Genomic DNA, 17,697 nt, shown 5'->3' on the forward strand with positions numbered 1-17,697 from the left:
TATTTAATTTTTCATGGGAGATAAAACACAATCTACATGGAATACCCCTTACATGTATAATGGGGTTTAATGGGTATCAATGATACAATGTTTAAGTACCCCAAGACAACATAGCACCAGCATTGAAAAAAAAAGTTCTTCTGTACATTTGGAAGTTTTAAGCTCTGTAGCTCCTACTATGCCATAAATACAAATCATTTATGTTTCCTAAAGAGAAAAGGCATAATTTTCATTGTAACAAATGGTTGGACATTTACACACAATGGCTACTCTATATGTAAACCTGTAGCTTTGAGTATTATAGTAAGCTTATTTCTGGTCTTGTTTACACATTCTCCTCGATATATTTCATTGGTTCAGCCCATTCGACTAATCTTCTTTGATTTATCGGCAGGTTTATTTGGCGGCGGAGAATCTGCAGCAATATGACGGCCATATAAACTGAAAAAAAGTAAATTTAATATTTCAAGTCTGCATTTGAAAATCTCTGACATTTTACATGCACATAGATTTAAACTAAAACTTATGAACTGTTTCTGCAATTAATAAATCTTTCAAAAATTTAACAACGAATATGCAATGAGACATTACAAGTGAAACTTACAATCTATATGTTTCTGATCTTATATAGTCAAACACATGGGAAACGCCCACTTGGTATTGGTCAGCTATGGGTGTCACCCAAGGGTTGTTTTCTCCACGGAATACCTGTTTAGATCCCACTAGATCTAAATTACCTGTAATCAAAATCCACATAGTTAGACAATACATGAGTGACTTAAACTGTACAACAATTAGATTCAAAGCAAGAGAACAAAGGCAACAAAGAACATTTGACTCTGACAAATATGAAAAGAAATTCCTCATAATTATTTCCTGCTAATCCTAAATATGGATAAAAACAAAACAAATACTGTATACAGGGAAATTTTCACCCGTTTTGCTTTTGCCCCTTTTGCCCTTCCCTCATTTGGGGGAATTTTAAAAGGGGGACAATTCAAATCACACTATCACAGGGAATTGAAGACATCTACCTATTTCTGGTGGTAACACTGTCAGTCTGTTTCCCTGTATGTGTAATTCTCTCAGACGAGGCAGATCTCCCACTTCCTTTGGTAATGCTACTAAATCATTCTCTCTCAAACATAGCTGATATCAAACCAATGAGATAATGTTAATATAATCTAAAAGGCACCATCAAAGAAAAAGGACAATCGAAATAATGAATTTTTATTGACATTAAAGATGATTTCCTTACTGATTTACTATATTTAAATTCAGTAATAAATACATCCTATTAAAAATGGCTTTTGATGTACTTTTGTGTTGTACTTCTTTGTAAATACTTACGATTTGCAGATTCTTTAGTTTTCCTATTTCTGGAGGCAGGTATTCAAAATCATTGTCTCCAAGATAGAGTGCCCTTAATGTGTCTGAAAAAAAAAGATTTTACAATAAATCTTCTATATTCATATATCTACTATAGCATTTTGAAAATATTTGATCTTACCCAAACAAAAGAAATTTCCAGGGAGGGACTTTTCACTAAGGTTGTTATATGTCAGATCCAGAACCTCCAGGGCTGGGAAGGCACCAAATCCACGAGGTAACATGTTCAACTTATTCATTCTAAAATATGTGTAATAAGCCATTACCATTTCATACATACTCTGGTTTACTTAATTACAAACAAGTAAGGTCTTTTAAAATAGCAAAACCCCTTCATCTAAACATCTACTTTACCAGTATATTGACTTTAAAAGTGTTAAATCAGACAAATTATCAAGACTCAGAAAGTCTCTCAAAAACTTGTGTGACAAATCCTAGTTTATCCATGCACAGCTCAGTAATCAGAAGAATAGCACATAAGTATGACAAATGTAGAAAAGTTGTCAACACATACCCAACATTAAGTATCTTCAGTTTCATTAAGGAATTTAAGGTGCTGGGAAGCTCCTACAATTAAAACAAAAAGTCATCAATTGAAATACAAAATTATGGTGCAGTTAAAATATCTAAATTTATTTATTTGAAGTAAAAACAATTAATAAAAAAAAATTGATAATATTATTTCATTAAATTATACATGTATGTGACAATTTTTTTCAAGGTAATAAAATCATCAAACTCAAAATGTACAATATATATAAGATGTAGAATTGTGAAATATATGCAAATTGCATGACTACTGTTATATGGTTATAATGTCATAATACAAACCTTTATGTGGTTGTTGAATAGATTAAGATGTTCCAGATTTGCCAATTCTGTTATATTGGCTGGGACCTCTGAAATGACAATAGTAAATCTTGTACATAATGATGATGTGAAATCAAAATGTAAATTGTTCAATGAAAATCTTCAAGTTGCCATGATTGTGTTTTAAGTTGCAATGGTCATCATTAAAACACAATAAAAATTAATATTGCAGGAATTTCTCTTGGCCAATCAATTGATAAAGTACTGTAATTATAACCATTTATTCGTGTCAACTTTGTTTTCATGTGATTACACAAAATTGTCTGCTCACAAAAATTTTAATCTCACAGTATTTGTAATGTATTTAGAATTATATCACAATTGCCAAAGTCACGAAAATTTTGTCTCACTAATAATTATCAAATATTATCTTACATATATAAGGTGTCTAGAGAATATGTTGATTTGGAGTGTAAACTAAAAATTATATGTCTGTCAATAGTTTTTGGAGAAACTAATAAATATATATCAATCAAGTTTACTGATTCTCCATATATAAAGTCTCTCCTAAAGCTTGTTTATACATACCGCTGATTTTGTTGTGAGACAGTGTCAGTCTTGTCAGGTGCTTCAAGTCCACTGTAGAAAAATCAGAAAAAGCAACTGAGCAAGTACTGAAGTATTGCAATAACTTTTAAAACTTGCATGGATCAATAATATAACGCCAAGAAAAAGTTAAAATTATAATTTAATTGAGGTTGCATTTAAATATATCTTATCAAATTCTTTCCCTACTTTATGATAAGCACAGGGACTATTTGAAGAGAACAAGACACAGGGGACCCATGGTTTTACTTACATAGTCCTGGTATATTTAGACTCGCGACTCCTTTATCAACCAAGTCAAGTTCTGTGTTGTTTTGGTCTCCTCGACATTCATCAATATATTTCTTAACCTTGCTCGACATCTTTATTGAGCTCAAAAACACTTATTATTGTTGGAATTTACAGAATGCCAATTTAGGAAATATTTACTCCGGAAGTGCCTAACAACATACAAAATTCCTCTCATGCGCAAACAAAATAATTCCCAAAATATAACTGATATCCGAATTATATGATAAGTTTCTTTCAAAATTCATCTAAATATTTGAGAATCGATCATTATCGATTATCAACGTTTTCTGAAAATGTTAAAAAACGTGTCATCAATATTTGCGTAGGGATATTTAAAAATTATAAAGATGGCTGCGCCCATGATAAGAGGAAGCCCACATCAAGAAGCACTTGATTAAGTAATTTTCTTATCCCGTTTCTTTGTGTGATGACGTCTTTTGGGCAAATGTCAACATTAATTAAATAAAGGTCTTTCTCCATCTGATTAAATGTTACACCTGGTGCGATTTAAAATAATCATTATCCACAAAATTAAATCACTGTCATGGCACGAGAGACAACATGTGAAAGCTTTGTATGTTATGTATATGGCTCTGGCGGCACTGTAAAGCTACTGCCAAAGAAAGTGAGGTCCATGTAGGTGTAATATTGCTATCCATTTTGTTACACATCTGCAGGGTTGTCCTTAAAAATTAAAGTAGCAGGGGGAATAGAAAAGAGTAGAGTTCGTCTCCTAACAGAGGATGAGGAGGAATACCAAAGTAACTGGGGGATTAAATCATCATAGGCAGGGAAATTCCCTGGTTCTTAAGTTTTGTAGCAGCTAGGTGTACTTGAATGTGATGTATTACACAGTGTTTTCAAAAAGAGCCGGCAACCGGCAAAATTAACCGCCTGTGCGAGAAATTTTGCCGGCTATGAAATTTCTGTCATTAGGATTTAACCCCATTTTGCCGATGCTGATACGTGAAATCCATAGATTTTATCGCAACTCTTCCATGATGTAGAGTAGCTTCCCTTGAGTGCGCTCTTTTTTCAAGGAAGTTTGAATACATAGATAGTGTCAGGTAATGGCGTCACGGACAACAAATATTTGAGCGAAGTCGTGGAGAAACGTGCTGCTGCTGTAACACATTGTTTTAGATCACATATATGAAGAGGCATAACGAATGGTCCCTTCTGAAAAGATTTGTTTGTGTTTTATAATTTTCAATTGAAAATTGATTGTGCGGTAGCCTCAATATTAAATGAGGGGTTCCCTGGTGAAACAACAGTAAATAACTGTATCAAGGCCAAAATAATTTTAAGACCTTAATTAAGAAAAAATGTATCAATTCTTAAAGAATTTCCTCAAACTGAATATCTCAAATGTTAAGCTAAGACGTAATAATTACGAATAAAAGTCTTAATATTTTAATCATGACTCAGACATAGAAATTCTTACGAAATTTCCTCAAACTTAAAATGAAAAACTTTATTATTCTCATTTGTTCGTGTAGGATATCTTGAAATACAGGAACGGTATCATTTTCATATTTGGGAAGGTTTTAATGTACTAGTCTAGTATTTTGTATCAAATTCAATTTTCTTAATTATTTTGTTCTGACTATCTCAGCTTGTACAAAATGTTAAAAAAGTAAATCAGTTAAAAAATTAATTTATGAAAAGTCTAGGATATTTCAATTTTTGGGAGGTACTGTACATCACTAAGTGTTTAAAAAAAAAACTATTTAAATTTTCAACTAATTTTTTTTTTTAATCTTGAATTAAAGTCCTGACCAATTTATTGTAAAGGGACAAAATATGTAGAAATTTAAGCATGTTAAGTATAATATTCTACCACAGACATTGTCTGTACTAGAATTTCATACTTAAGTTGTCTCAATGTTTTTATAGACACTTAGTGTTCAGAAGAAAAAAACCTATTCTCAAAAATCTGTCTAACAAATCTGTAAAAAGATAAAAATTGTTTTCTAATTGGCTTTTTGGAGTACAATTGGATAATTGATAGTGACAGGAATGTGAAAAAAGTTACTTTTTAAATGGCCTGAGAGGCCTAGGGCGGCCCCCAGACCCCTCGCCGAGACTGGTTTCCTGCTATACCATCTATTTTTCCTTCTATTGAAAATCTTATTGAAAACACTGTGTACTGAATTAATGCACTATGAATTAATTGAAGCTTAATTGTTTTGGCTGGGCTAGCATACTGTTCAAGATCAGTGTAACTGCTAAAATCTCTGAGGTAGACCAGTAGAAACAATAGATTTTGAACAGTTCACGAGTTGCTGTAATTATAGCCGTCAAACTTGACTAGGAGAAGTACACATGGTATAGGGCACATAAACAAATGAATTGAAAAAGATGTTTTTTTTAAATACGCAAGTGACAAGTACATCTGTACATAATGTCTCTGATTTTTGAATCATTATTTTTCATTTTTCTTGTAGCATGGCTAAGATACAAGAATTGTTGACTCTGTCTGGTCACCAAGATCGAGTTTGGTGTGTGGCCTGGAATCCAGCGGGAACCTTGCTAGCATCCTGTGGTGGAGACAAAGCAATAAGGATATGGGGAAAAGAGGGGGACAGTTGGGTAATGTGCCTTGTTTTTAAACTCAAAGCTTGTAAACACAGATTTTTTTTGTATCTGATTTTTTAAAAAAAATTATACAGTAACTAGGACATTGAATATCTTCATATTTAGGTTTGTAAGAGTATTCTTGCAGAAGGACATCAGAGAACCATTCGTAATGTTGCTTGGTCTCCCTGTGGTAATTATCTAGCTAGTGCAAGTTTTGATGCTACCACCAATATCTGGAGCAGAAAAGAGGGAGAGTTTGAATGTATTGCGTCCCTTGAAGGTCATGAGAATGAGGTCAAAGCCGTATCTTGGGCACCAACAGGGTCATTACTGGCCACATGCAGCAGAGACAAAAGTGTTTGGATTTGGGAAGGTAATGGTTGATTTTTGCAAGGAATCAAATTTTATAATACAGTATATTAATTATGGTACACATAGATGTCTGATTTTTTTTTTGGCGAATCATTTAAAATGATTTTTTTATGCAGTGACAGAGGATGAGGAGTATGAATGTGCAAGTGTCATCACCAGTCACACCCAAGATGTTAAATATGTTGTATGGCATCCAACAAGAGAAATGCTTGCATCCTGTAGCTATGACAATACAATTAAAATGTTCAAAGAGGAGATAGATGACTGGTCCTGCTGTAACACACTGGAATCCCACACCTCCACTGTTTGGAAAATCAGCTTTGACCACACTGGTCATCGTTTGGTGTCATGTAGTGATGATAAAACATTAAAAATCTGGCAGGAATATTTACCAGGAAATCCAGAGGGAATAGACACAACGGGAAAAGAATCCACATGGAAATGTGTGTGTACATTATCGGGATACCATACTCGAGTGATTTATGATGTTAGCTGGTGTCACACGACTGGTTTGATCGTTTCAGCCTGTGCTGATGATAGTATTAGAATATTTAAAGAGGAAGACATATCTGACAAGAATCAACCCTCATTCAGTCTGGTCTGTTCTCAAAACAAGGCCCATTCTCAAGATGTTAATTCTGTGTCATGGAATCCCAAAGTTCAAGGACTCTTAGCCTCAGGCAGTGATGATGGTGATGTAAAATTGTGGAAAGTTATGCTTGATTAAATCTGATAAACAATGTTTGTTTTTAATTTTTCTTGATTAATTAGAGCAAATGTGAAAATGAGTTTTTCTTACCAAGGTATGAGCCACGTCATTACATGGATGTACATAATAACATATACATCTTTTGTAAATGTCTTATGTTGGTACACAGATATACTCCAAGGTATAAAACTTGAAGATTCTTATCCATGTTGTTGTTGGACCATTTTTCAAACCATCCAAATCTGCAACAGGCAACTTTTTCTTGATGGTGAAATTCATAATTGATGAGTTCAGCCAGGATTCAGACCATAGAGTGCATATTGAGTTAATTGAATAGTTATTAAAACATATCTCCTTATTTGAGTCTCTTGACATCAAGGGGGCAAAATAATGAGCCCTTTACCAGAACATCAAAATTCATGAATTCATAGATTCAGACCTTTAATTGTATTCGAGAAGAGTTTTAGCTCACCTGAGTTGATAGCTAGGACCTTTGAGAATAGGTTGAGCTTCCAAATGAGGATCAGTTTTACAAGTTGTAGGAAGAAATTATTTGAGATTACAGTGTAAAAGATCAAGATTCACATTATTCTTGATGTAAGACGTCGGTTCAATATCTTGATTTTGAGGATAAAGGTGCAAACTGGACATAGGAAGCATTGACTTCTCAATTTCTTGAGAATCCATGCTTGACAGACATACTTTTCTAGATCCTAAGAACTAGATGACCACTCTGGGAGTTTGAGATATCAGGGTCAAAGGTCAAGGATCAATCAACTCAATACATAGGAAGATAATAGTCTGTACAATATCTACCCGTAACTCTCAAAACCTGAGTAGATTACCACTGTAAATATCGAGGTCACAAGGTCAAAATTAAAGTAATAAAGACATCATCAGATGTCCACTCAATATCTTGATAAGCATCACAATTGGTTCCACTTGAGTGGTAGATGATCTGTATATCAATTTTAGGCTCAAAAGCAATGTCAAGTGTCAAACTGAACATTGCTGCTAACCATTCAATACTGAGACCCTTTGCTTTACAGGCATCAAAGTCAGTACAGTATATGCTAGTTTACCATAAGGAGTAGATGACCAGTGTAAATACTGAGGTCAAAGATCAAACTACTGTAAATGTATTGCATTTGGCTGTGTATTCTTTTTAGCACTTTTGGTGGAAAGAAACTTTTAATTTGCTAATTCAAGTACAACGCTAAATGCCTTGCGTATACACATGTATATACATAAATAAGAACATTAACAAATGCGCTAAATCAAATATACACCAACATCTTCAAAAAATCATTTTGTTTCTCCTCACCATCAGACTTTGGCATGTCATATCATTGCACTTCAGTGCAGTGTGTCCCATGTGGGATGTGGATACCAGTCCTTGGGTAAGACCATTATTACACAATTATGGACTTCAGTGTAGGTCGATATGTGGTTATAAGGACTCATGGCAATTGATATTGACCTCAGACACAGAAAATGATGGCGACCGAGCCTGGTCGCAGGCTCGGTCACTATCACTTTCTGTGTCTTTGGTCAATATCAATTGCCATGAGTCCTTATAACCACATATCGACCTACACTAAAGTCCATAATATTTATATTATATAATCGCTCAAAGTGAATGCACTGACACAGTCCTAACTAAACAGACTTTTGGCTGTCATTACGTCAAAATTGTTAAAAACACACTTCTTATATTATGACGCCATGTTCTACGCATCTTCAGTGCAACCGAACGCTGTGTCATGCGATATCATTTTTCGCCACGCGTCGATATCACAAAAAGAGGAATATCATGTGACGTCCTTTCAGCCAATGAAAATTACCAAAAATAAACTTCTATATATATAATATAAAACAAGATGCCATGTCAGAGAGAACATTATAAAATGAGGTGCCATGTTAGAATAGATACTAACACAAAAGAGATCCCTCACTGCTCCATGACCCCGAGTGCTCAGCTCTGAATTCTCAAGAACAAACAAAAAAAAACTTGCATTTTCCTCCCCATATTCTAAACTCTTTCAGCATAATTTGTGTCCTGTTTAAATTTTAATTAAAACCACAGAAAGAGATTCATGATCATTTTTATTGCTTTTCTTGCATTTTTTAAAATACAGAAAGTTTTGGCACAATTAAATTGTCTATTTGGACATAGGAAATAACATGTACATATCAAAATTTCAATAAACACATATAAAACAACAAATGACAAAACAAAATATGCATGAATGAAGATACAAACAATTCTGTAAATGAAATTCGATATGAAAGTAACATCTTTTGATGCTTAAATGGTTTAAGGTGATACAATGCATATTGTTCACATGAGTATCTATGACATTTTTTTTCCTTTCAAATCCGTAACTGTCAAAGAATATTTCTCTGCAAGTTTTAACTCTATGAGCAGATTTGCAAACTTCAAGTATAACACTTTCCTATTTACTTGACTAGAGTGTCCTAATGAATGTTACCGTATCTGAATCATTATTAGTAGAACTAGTGTCAACCGATTGCAACTCACATATTCATGTATAAGCAAGAAAAAATTTATAGAATCACTTATGAAACAGCAAAAAATAGGCCAGAAATCAACATTTAATAGGAAGCACTGATTCTTGGGTGATTCTTAAAGTCAAAATTTTTACAAAAAGACGTAAAATGATTTCTAAAAATGTAAAAAAAAAAAAATGTGGGTTTCAGAGGAAAGCTGTGAACGGTTTTTAGTGATATTTCAGACAACTATATGTAGTACACATTCAAGATTTTGTAATTATTACAGATGAATTAACATTAATTGCACAGAAAATATGCGTACATGATTCTGAACTGAGTTATAGGGCATTATGATCAAGACGTTGGAAATTTAACGCACTATCTCATCTCTTTACCATTGCTTTCATTTGGCATGTGACCCAAAAAATACAAAATGGACGAATGCAGGGTAATTAATATTTACATGTACATATGAAATGATATTCATAAAATCACTCGAGAAAGTACCTCTACTTTCCTTGGATATAGAAAGAAACTTAAAAATTTTAAAACAAGGTTTTAGAAATATGAACACATTTTCAAGTTTTTCTTTACCTGAGAACAGAGTAAAACTTATAAAAGCAAAATAAACAGAACCTGCAAGTTCAATTTAAATGATTTATACAACACTTATGAACTTGACAAAGATTTACTGATAAATCAATACTGCAGAAATCCCTTAACTTACTCATTATAATACACTAGCATGTGCAGTTAATCTTGTGAACTTGACATGAGATGATTTTAGGTGAGACATCTACACTGTACCTTCTCTATTACAGATACATTGGTTTGTATCTAATCGTACACATGACTGTCAGTAAAAAATGAACAAGGATTAAAGGACTTATGAATTATAATCTCTTCTACTATTTGAATGACTTCCTCTACTTTCCAATAGTTGCATGACTCTCTCTACAAATATTTCACAAACAAGATCCTTCCATTTTTTGAGCTTTGTACAATACATGAAGCTTGTACTGTAAATATCTATATTTTTACAAAAAAAATCTGTCATTTTTCCTATAAAATTGAAAACAAAGTTGTTTTGTAAATACTATATGTCATGTTCTTTTTCTACACAGCATACTTCCTAACTATATAGAGAAAAGGTAGATTTTTAAAATTCTTTGTTATTCTCTTGCCAATCTACGGATGGATTTTGCTGTACATGTATCACATTGAAGTTAGTCCTGTAATTATCCTGGGACTAGGACAAGGGACTCCTGACTAGAGACTCGACTGGACGTGTTGCTGCCCCTCCCGCTGGTGGTGCTAGATAGGGCGGTCGATTCCTGTGCTAGTCCCCGCTCAATCAAGGTACGAGCAATACTGATATCCTCCTCTCCCGATGTATCAAACAGCTCCACCCACGCACAACCACTCCAAGACCTTCAGACAAAATATTGCTGTTATTTTGGATATAACAAAAGAGAAATTGCAGTATAATGTTACGCACTAGTTATTTGTTTCTGTATGGAACCAGACAAGGTCAACAAACCTATGTATCTAAAGCCCCTTTCAAGTGCGCTGATTTTCTTTCCAGGTGCAAATTTTGCATGCGTCCAAAATATATCTGCACCCATGCAGGTAAATCAGTGCATGTGAAGGGGGCTTAAGTTACACACTCAGTCTGAATGAAATTCAATTCAAACAGTTGAACTTAATTATCTTGAACCTGATAGGACGAGAAACAAGAGGCCCATGGGCCTTATAAGTCACCTGAGTATCATGCGGCAACTTTCCAACAATTGACTCTGATTCATGTTTTAAACTAGAGGCCATGAAATTCACAATTTTGAAAGAGGCACCATTGCTTATCATAATTATATACTCAGCATGCTTATTTTGGTTACTTTTATACCCAGAGGTAGATCAGAATAACAAACAGAAAATACATTTCCACTTTTACTGAATTTCAGGGCACCTGGGTCAGGGCTTCTTGTGTTACGGCGGGTCCACAGTTGAGCTCCCCATCCCACAGGAACCACTGACCCTGGGGCCACATCTTTCAAAATTTTGGAATTCTTTTAAAATTTTATTTCATCATGCTGTTGATTAATACCAAAGTGCAGATTTCAAAGCATTAAATTATTTCAGACTATGTTACCCCCCTCCCCAGAGGTACCTCTGTCCCAGGGGCCAGGAAATTAACCATTTTTGGAGGAAGCAGGTTTTTTTGTCATAAATATATACTAAGATCATTGGCATTATACCCAATAACAAAGGAAAAGATTTTCAAAGAATTCATGCATTTTCATTTGAATTCATGTATTTTCACTATATAAACATTAGAGCCTGCCCTAATACATGAAGCCCTAACCCAGGGACCCTGAAATTCAAAAATCTCAAAGAGGCATCCTTCCTCCTCATAACTATGTACATAGTTCATTGGTTAAATACTCAGGTGCAGAAAAGAAGAGTTTTAAAGAATTTATGCATTTTCACTGTATAATCAATAAAGCCTCGCCCTAACACCAGAACCCCCAACCCAGGGGCCATGAAATTCACAATTTTGGAAGAGGTAGCCTTATTCAACATAACTATGTACTTGGTTAGTTTATTTAATACTCAGGAGCAAAGAAGACGATTTTCAAAGAAATAATTCATTTTTTACTAAATAATCTATATAGCCCTGCCCTAGGACTAGAACCCCTGACCTTGGGGCCATGAAATTCACAATTTTGGAAGAGGCAGTCTAATTCAACAAAGCTATCCACTTGGTTAGTTTATTTAATGCCCATGAACAGAGTAGAAGAATTTCAAAGAATTTATGCATTTTCAGTATATAATATATACATCCCCGCTCTAGCACTAGAACCCCTGACCCTAGGGCCATGAAATTCACAATTTTGGAAAAGGCAGTCATTTTCAACTTACCTATGCACTTGGTTAGTTTATTTAATGCCCACAAACAGAAAAGAAGAATTTCAAAGAAATAATGCATTTTCACTATATAACCTGTTTAGCCCAACCCTAGCACTAGAACCCCTGACCCTGGGGCCATAAATTTCACAATTTTGGTAGAGGACTCAATGCTGATTACAATCATACCAACAGTTTGACTGCTTGATGTCCAGGAGTAAAGAAGAAGTTTTTAAAGATTGCACTAATTTTAGTGGTTTTTGCCCCACCCCCAGGTGGGCAGGGACCATGAAATTCACAATTTTTGTTCCCCTTCACCCATAACGACGCACAACGACGGACGAAAACAGATAACAATAGGTCACCTGAGTTTACTCAGGTGACCTAAAAAAAAATCTGAGAAATCCGAGGATTCAAAATATCAGTATAGATAAAATACTGGGGCTCTCACATCACTGACATATTTATGATATTCGAGGTATAGGAGTTTGAAGATACTGAAGTTTCAAGTTTACTAAACCATTATCCAGTACAAACCTTGACTTGATGTAGGCAACCAAGGTTTTCCCATCCACTAGTTTTCTGAACTCCATTCTAAAAATAAGGATACAAATATTGTTCACATTTTACCAAAAATTTAACAACACTTGTACTAACAATTCATTAACAATAAAACATTAACAATTTTTAAGAGTTTTTTTTCTTTTTCAAGCCAAGCTCTGTGTACCCCAGTACACACAAATGGCCTCCTGAGTAAATCTACAAAAAGAAATAAACATACCTGGCCTCCTGACTAAATCTGTCTGTTCCTCCTACAGGTTCTATGTCCACTAGGAAACACTCCAGAGCCTGGAGGGGTAGGTGGAGGAACTGGGGGTCTATATTACGGACCGATTTATCAGACACAACCTCCTTGTTCCCAAAGTCCACATAAAACACCTGTGTGTCAAAATGATTGTAATTCAATACTTTCTGTTCTGCTCAGAAATGTATTTTGAAAAAAAAGATTCTGTACTGTTAAGTCTGAGTGAAGCATGGACTCAAAATTTGCACATAAAAATCTCTTTTTTGATATTAAATTGTTAAAATCATATTTCCAATTCTTAAAGATTTTATCTAGAAATAATGGGGATTTTACATTTTTATTATAAATACTTCATATTAGAACATTTTATGCATTTAAACTAAAAAGAGACCAAATGTTTTATATTTTGTTTAAAAAGAGATAAAAAACTCTTATGTTGGACAAAACTATAGCATGATGGATTTCAGTCCCAAAACCAAAATCAACTGGATGCCTCTTTGCCTTTATATTAGGCTACATAAAATTACAATTCTGGTTCTCAGGCCCACGCGCATACGTTTTGGGGTAGCCGCATTGCTAATTTAATTGAATTTTTGATAAAATAAAAAGTTGGTATTGCGGAGACCAATTCGGAAAAAAAAGATTCTGTCCTCATTTTTTTCGTTGTTTAGTATTCAATTATCACTTCCGGTAGCAATTTGCAATGAGATTTTGGCTACTTCGTTTGAAAATACATTCAAAGACATTGCCTATGATGTTCACACACTGATAAGCAATGGATAAAGCAGAAATTTTTATCAGACATGGAAAGTATATCTGTGATTAAACAAGAGGCCCAAGGGCCTTGAATCGCTCTTCTGATAAATTGTACAACCTATCACTTGTATTTGAAGCCTCTAACCCTAAAGTATCCTAAGACCCAAGTTGCATCACCTGACAAAATTTGATGATTCTTAGCCAATTAGGACTACTTTTTGGTCTACATTCTTGGAAAATCCAAAATGCATCAACTGACGAAGTTTGATTATTCTAAGCCAATAAATACCTAAGATACTTAAATATAGCCATATAATGTCGAAAGTAGGTCATCATGACCTACATTTTAGTCGACATTTTTCAGAGTCCCAAGATGCATCTGCTGACTAAGTTTGAAATTTCTAAGCCAATAAATACCTGAGATATTCAAAAGTAGGTCACTGTGACCTACTTTGTGGTTGACATTCTCCAAAAACCCAAGATGCATCAACTGACAAAGTATGATGATTCTAAACCCATAAGTCCCGGTAAATACTTAAAAATAGCCATAAAATTTGAAAGAAGGGCATTGTGACCTACATTTTGGTTGACATTTTTTAGAGTCCCAAGATGCATCTGCTCACCAAGTTTGATAATTCTATGCCAATAAATATCTGAGATATTCAAAAGTAGGTCACTGTGACCTAATTTTTGGTCGACATTCTCCGAAAACCTAAGATGCATCAACTGACAAAGTATGATGATTCTAAACGGATAAGTACTAGAGATACATAAATATAACCATAAAATGTTAAAAGTAAGTCACTGTGACCTACTTTTTGGTCGACATTCTCGGAAAACCCAAGATGCATCAACTGACAAAGTTTGATGATTCTAAGCCAATAAGTACCAGAGATACTTAAATATAGCCATAAAATGTGGAAAGTAGGTCACCGTGACCTACATTTTGGTTGACATTTTTTAGAGTCCCAAGATGCATCTGCTCACCAAGTTTGATAATTCTAAGCCAATAAATATCTGAGATATTCAAAAGTAGGTCACCGTGACCTACTTTTTGGTCGACATTTTCCGAAAACCCAAGATGCATCAACTGACAAAGTATGATAATTCTAAACCAATAAGTACCAGATATGTAAATATAGCCATAAAATGTCAAAAGTAGGTCACTGTGACCTACTTTGTGGTCGACATTCTCCAAAAACCCAAGATGCATCAACTGACAAAGTTAAATGATTCTAAGCCAATAAGTACCTGAGATACTTAATAATAGCAATAAAAAGTCGAAAGTAGGTCACATGACCTAATTTTTGGTTGTCACTCTCCAAAAACCCAAGATGCATCAACTCACAAAGTTTGATGATTCTAAGCCAATAAATACCTAAGATACTTAAATATAGCCATAAAATGTCGAAAGTAGGTCACCGTGACCTACATTTTGGCCGACATTTTTCAGAGTCTCAAGATGCATCTCCTGACCAAGTTTGATCATCGTAGGTCTGAAGGTACCGTAATTTACGGAATATAGGTCGATACTTTTTTTCTCAGAACCGCTGGGGTCGCCCAATATACAGAATTCGACCTATTTAAGGCTCAAGTTTACGAAAAATGCCCCCTAATCAGTAAAATTTACTTCAATTTCAAAGCAAATTTGTGCCACTTTCGTAACTTTTTTGATTATTTTTCGCAAAAAAATTAATGCCCCGGTAAACAATAAATTATTTATTCTATAGCTTTCTTACAAAATAAATTCCATTAATTATCCGTTGATGACAAAGGAAAACAACATTGCTTCATCTATTAAATAATTCCTCAACGTATTGTCCATTAACATCAAGCGGTATCCATCTTGTGAAGTTAGGAAGTCGCGATCGTGTGCTAAAAGTAAAACCGCAACCGTATCAAAATTTAAAATATGGAAATTTTTCACGATCACAACTGTAGTGTTTTTACCATTTATTAGTAGCAATAAATTGAAATAGTATATTAAATATTTTTTATTGTCTTATGTTTATTTAAATGTAAAATGAGTGAAATAATTTGTTGCCATTCAATTCCTAAATTTAATCACCAAAAAAAAAAAGACGCTAGTCATTACTGTTTTTTTTATTTTATTTAATTGTAATACCGGTCAAACGAAGTTATTTTGAATATACCGATACAAAGATTGGCTTCTAACAGAATTTTTAACTGTCTGACAGATAAAGGGATTTACACTGTGTACGCAAAGGTGTTATAACACCTGTGTATAGTTTAAATGCCTGCGGGGCATGGTTAAGAAACCCGCGTGCCATTATATGGTATTAGTGTTACACATCATTGAACAAACAAAGCCGTGAAATTCATGTTGACAGTCAAATTGTGAATGTACTCTCAATTAAATTTATAAATTAAACTATAGAGTGTTAATATGATTTCAATTCTTTACTGTTGCTTGATATATACATTCAATGGTCATTTGCGTGTTTTAGCAAATCCCTTGAGAAGAAAAATAAAAATGGCGGACATCGAAGTAATTGTCGTCCACCGGTAAATAATGTCTAAATAAAATTTATTAGAAATGTGTCCAAGTTGTTCTGAAATCGGAATTACTATTCTTTGGTCTCGGGTATTTCCCGAACTATAGCTGTAAAATAATAACTTATTTACGTGTTATTTATGCATCTGATTTAACAACAGTGTGAAAATACGGCGGCATTGAACAGGCAAGTTGGAGAAAAATAAGAAGTAACACAATTCAAAGAAGTTTTAACTACATTTTTTAAAAAACTTTATTTAAATGCTGTACTCATTAAAATACCTGTTTATTTTCTTGATACGTTCATGTCACGGAATAACCCCGGTAATTTTAGGGGTTTACCTGTTCTGATATGTTGTATCTGCGTAAGAATCTTTAGAAAACGGGAAACAAAGCCTCGTCCTATATAGTAAGTTCGTCCTATCTTAGGATTTTTCAAAAATTAAGGCTGAAAATGAGCCTTTCGACCTATATACCCCATCGACCTATAATCCCGAAATTACGGTAATCAAAATATGCCTTTTTAACAATTTGAAAACAAATGCCTGCAAAATTCTTAAAGTAGGTCACAATGACCTACTTTTTCTTAAATATGTTTTAAGGTCCGAAGATGCAGCAAATTACAAGATTTGATGATTCTAACCCTTTCAGTGCCTTAAATAATAGGATTAAATGTTTTAAAAAGGATGAGTCATAAAAGTTCAAAAAGTAGGTCACGGTGACCTACTTTCAAGTTGACGTTGTTCAAGGACCCAAGATGCATCAATTGACTAAGTTTGATGATCATAGGCCTTAAAGTGTTCAAAATATGCCTTCAAATCAATTTGAAAACAAATGCCCGCAAAATTAACAAGAGGCCCAGGGGCCACATCGCTCACCTGAGCAATTGGCTAGGAAAAAACACAGATCAGATCAGAACTGAAAGTAAACTGGGGGGGGGGGGGGGGACTTGAATTTAACACACCCCAAGGGGGTCATGATTTGAAAAAAAACTTGAATCTACACTACCTGAGGATGATTCCCTATAAATATAACGAAGCCTGGCTTTGAAGTACTTGAAAAGAAGATTTTAAAAGGTTTCCCTATATGTTCCTATGTAAAACTTTGATCCGCCATTTTGGCCCCACCCTACCCCCGGGGGTCATGACTTGAACAAACTTGAATCTACACTACCTGAGGATGATTCCACATGAGTTTAATCTTTCCTGGCCCAGTGGTACTTGAGAAGAAGATTTTTAAAGATTTTTCCTATATATTCCTATGTAAAACTTTGATCGGCCATTTTGGCCCCACCCTACCCCCAGGGGTCATGATTTGAACAAACTTGAATCTACACTACCTGAGGATGATTCCACATGAGTTTCATCTTTCCTGGCCCAGTGGTTATTGAGAAGAAGATTTTTAAAGATTTTTCTTATATATTCCTATGTAAAACTTTGATCGGCC

General features: G+C 34.3%; 3 protein-coding genes across 3 annotated transcripts in view; 1 reads left to right on the forward strand and 2 right to left on the reverse strand.

The window, feature by feature from the left end:
• Nucleotides 1-3,265, reverse strand: part of LOC134234997 (ras suppressor protein 1-like) — a 3,818-nt gene extending 553 nt beyond the window's left edge. The window contains exons 1-9 of the mRNA XM_062717067.1: nucleotides 3,059-3,265; nucleotides 2,788-2,838; nucleotides 2,221-2,288; nucleotides 1,904-1,956; nucleotides 1,511-1,629; nucleotides 1,351-1,433; nucleotides 1,035-1,149; nucleotides 605-737; nucleotides 1-441 (exon numbers count right to left, since the gene is read on the reverse strand). The exon at nucleotides 1-441 is cut by the window's left edge and continues 553 nt beyond it. Coding sequence (XP_062573051.1) covers nucleotides 357-441; nucleotides 605-737; nucleotides 1,035-1,149; nucleotides 1,351-1,433; nucleotides 1,511-1,629; nucleotides 1,904-1,956; nucleotides 2,221-2,288; nucleotides 2,788-2,838; nucleotides 3,059-3,167 — 816 coding nt within the window. The 5' untranslated portion in view covers nucleotides 3,168-3,265 and the 3' untranslated portion in view covers nucleotides 1-356. The remainder of the gene's footprint in view (nucleotides 442-604; nucleotides 738-1,034; nucleotides 1,150-1,350; nucleotides 1,434-1,510; nucleotides 1,630-1,903; nucleotides 1,957-2,220; nucleotides 2,289-2,787; nucleotides 2,839-3,058) is intronic.
• Nucleotides 3,266-5,506: 2,241 nt separating this feature from the next.
• LOC134235019 (probable cytosolic iron-sulfur protein assembly protein CIAO1 homolog) lies at nucleotides 5,507-6,790 on the forward strand. Its single transcript, XM_062717102.1, has 3 exons — nucleotides 5,507-5,688; nucleotides 5,800-6,049; nucleotides 6,165-6,790. Exons 1-3 carry the CDS (start codon nucleotides 5,545-5,547, stop codon nucleotides 6,773-6,775), a joined length of 1,005 nt encoding a protein of 334 aa, XP_062573086.1. The 5' UTR covers nucleotides 5,507-5,544; the 3' UTR covers nucleotides 6,776-6,790.
• A 3,688-nt stretch (nucleotides 6,791-10,478) lies between these two features.
• The window catches only part of LOC134234998 (uncharacterized), a 37,602-nt gene continuing 30,383 nt past the window's right edge, over nucleotides 10,479-17,697 (reverse strand). Inside the window, exons 19-21 of the mRNA XM_062717068.1 lie at nucleotides 12,957-13,114; nucleotides 12,713-12,769; nucleotides 10,479-10,702 (exon numbers count right to left, since the gene is read on the reverse strand). Coding sequence (XP_062573052.1) covers nucleotides 10,510-10,702; nucleotides 12,713-12,769; nucleotides 12,957-13,114 — 408 coding nt within the window. The 3' untranslated portion in view covers nucleotides 10,479-10,509. The remainder of the gene's footprint in view (nucleotides 10,703-12,712; nucleotides 12,770-12,956; nucleotides 13,115-17,697) is intronic.

This window comes from Saccostrea cucullata, unplaced genomic scaffold (genome assembly GCF_032062105.1).
Source record: "Saccostrea cucullata isolate Sc308-1 unplaced genomic scaffold, CSIRO_AGI_Scuc_v1 ctg100, whole genome shotgun sequence".
NCBI lineage: Eukaryota > Metazoa > Mollusca > Bivalvia > Ostreida > Ostreidae > Saccostrea > Saccostrea cuccullata.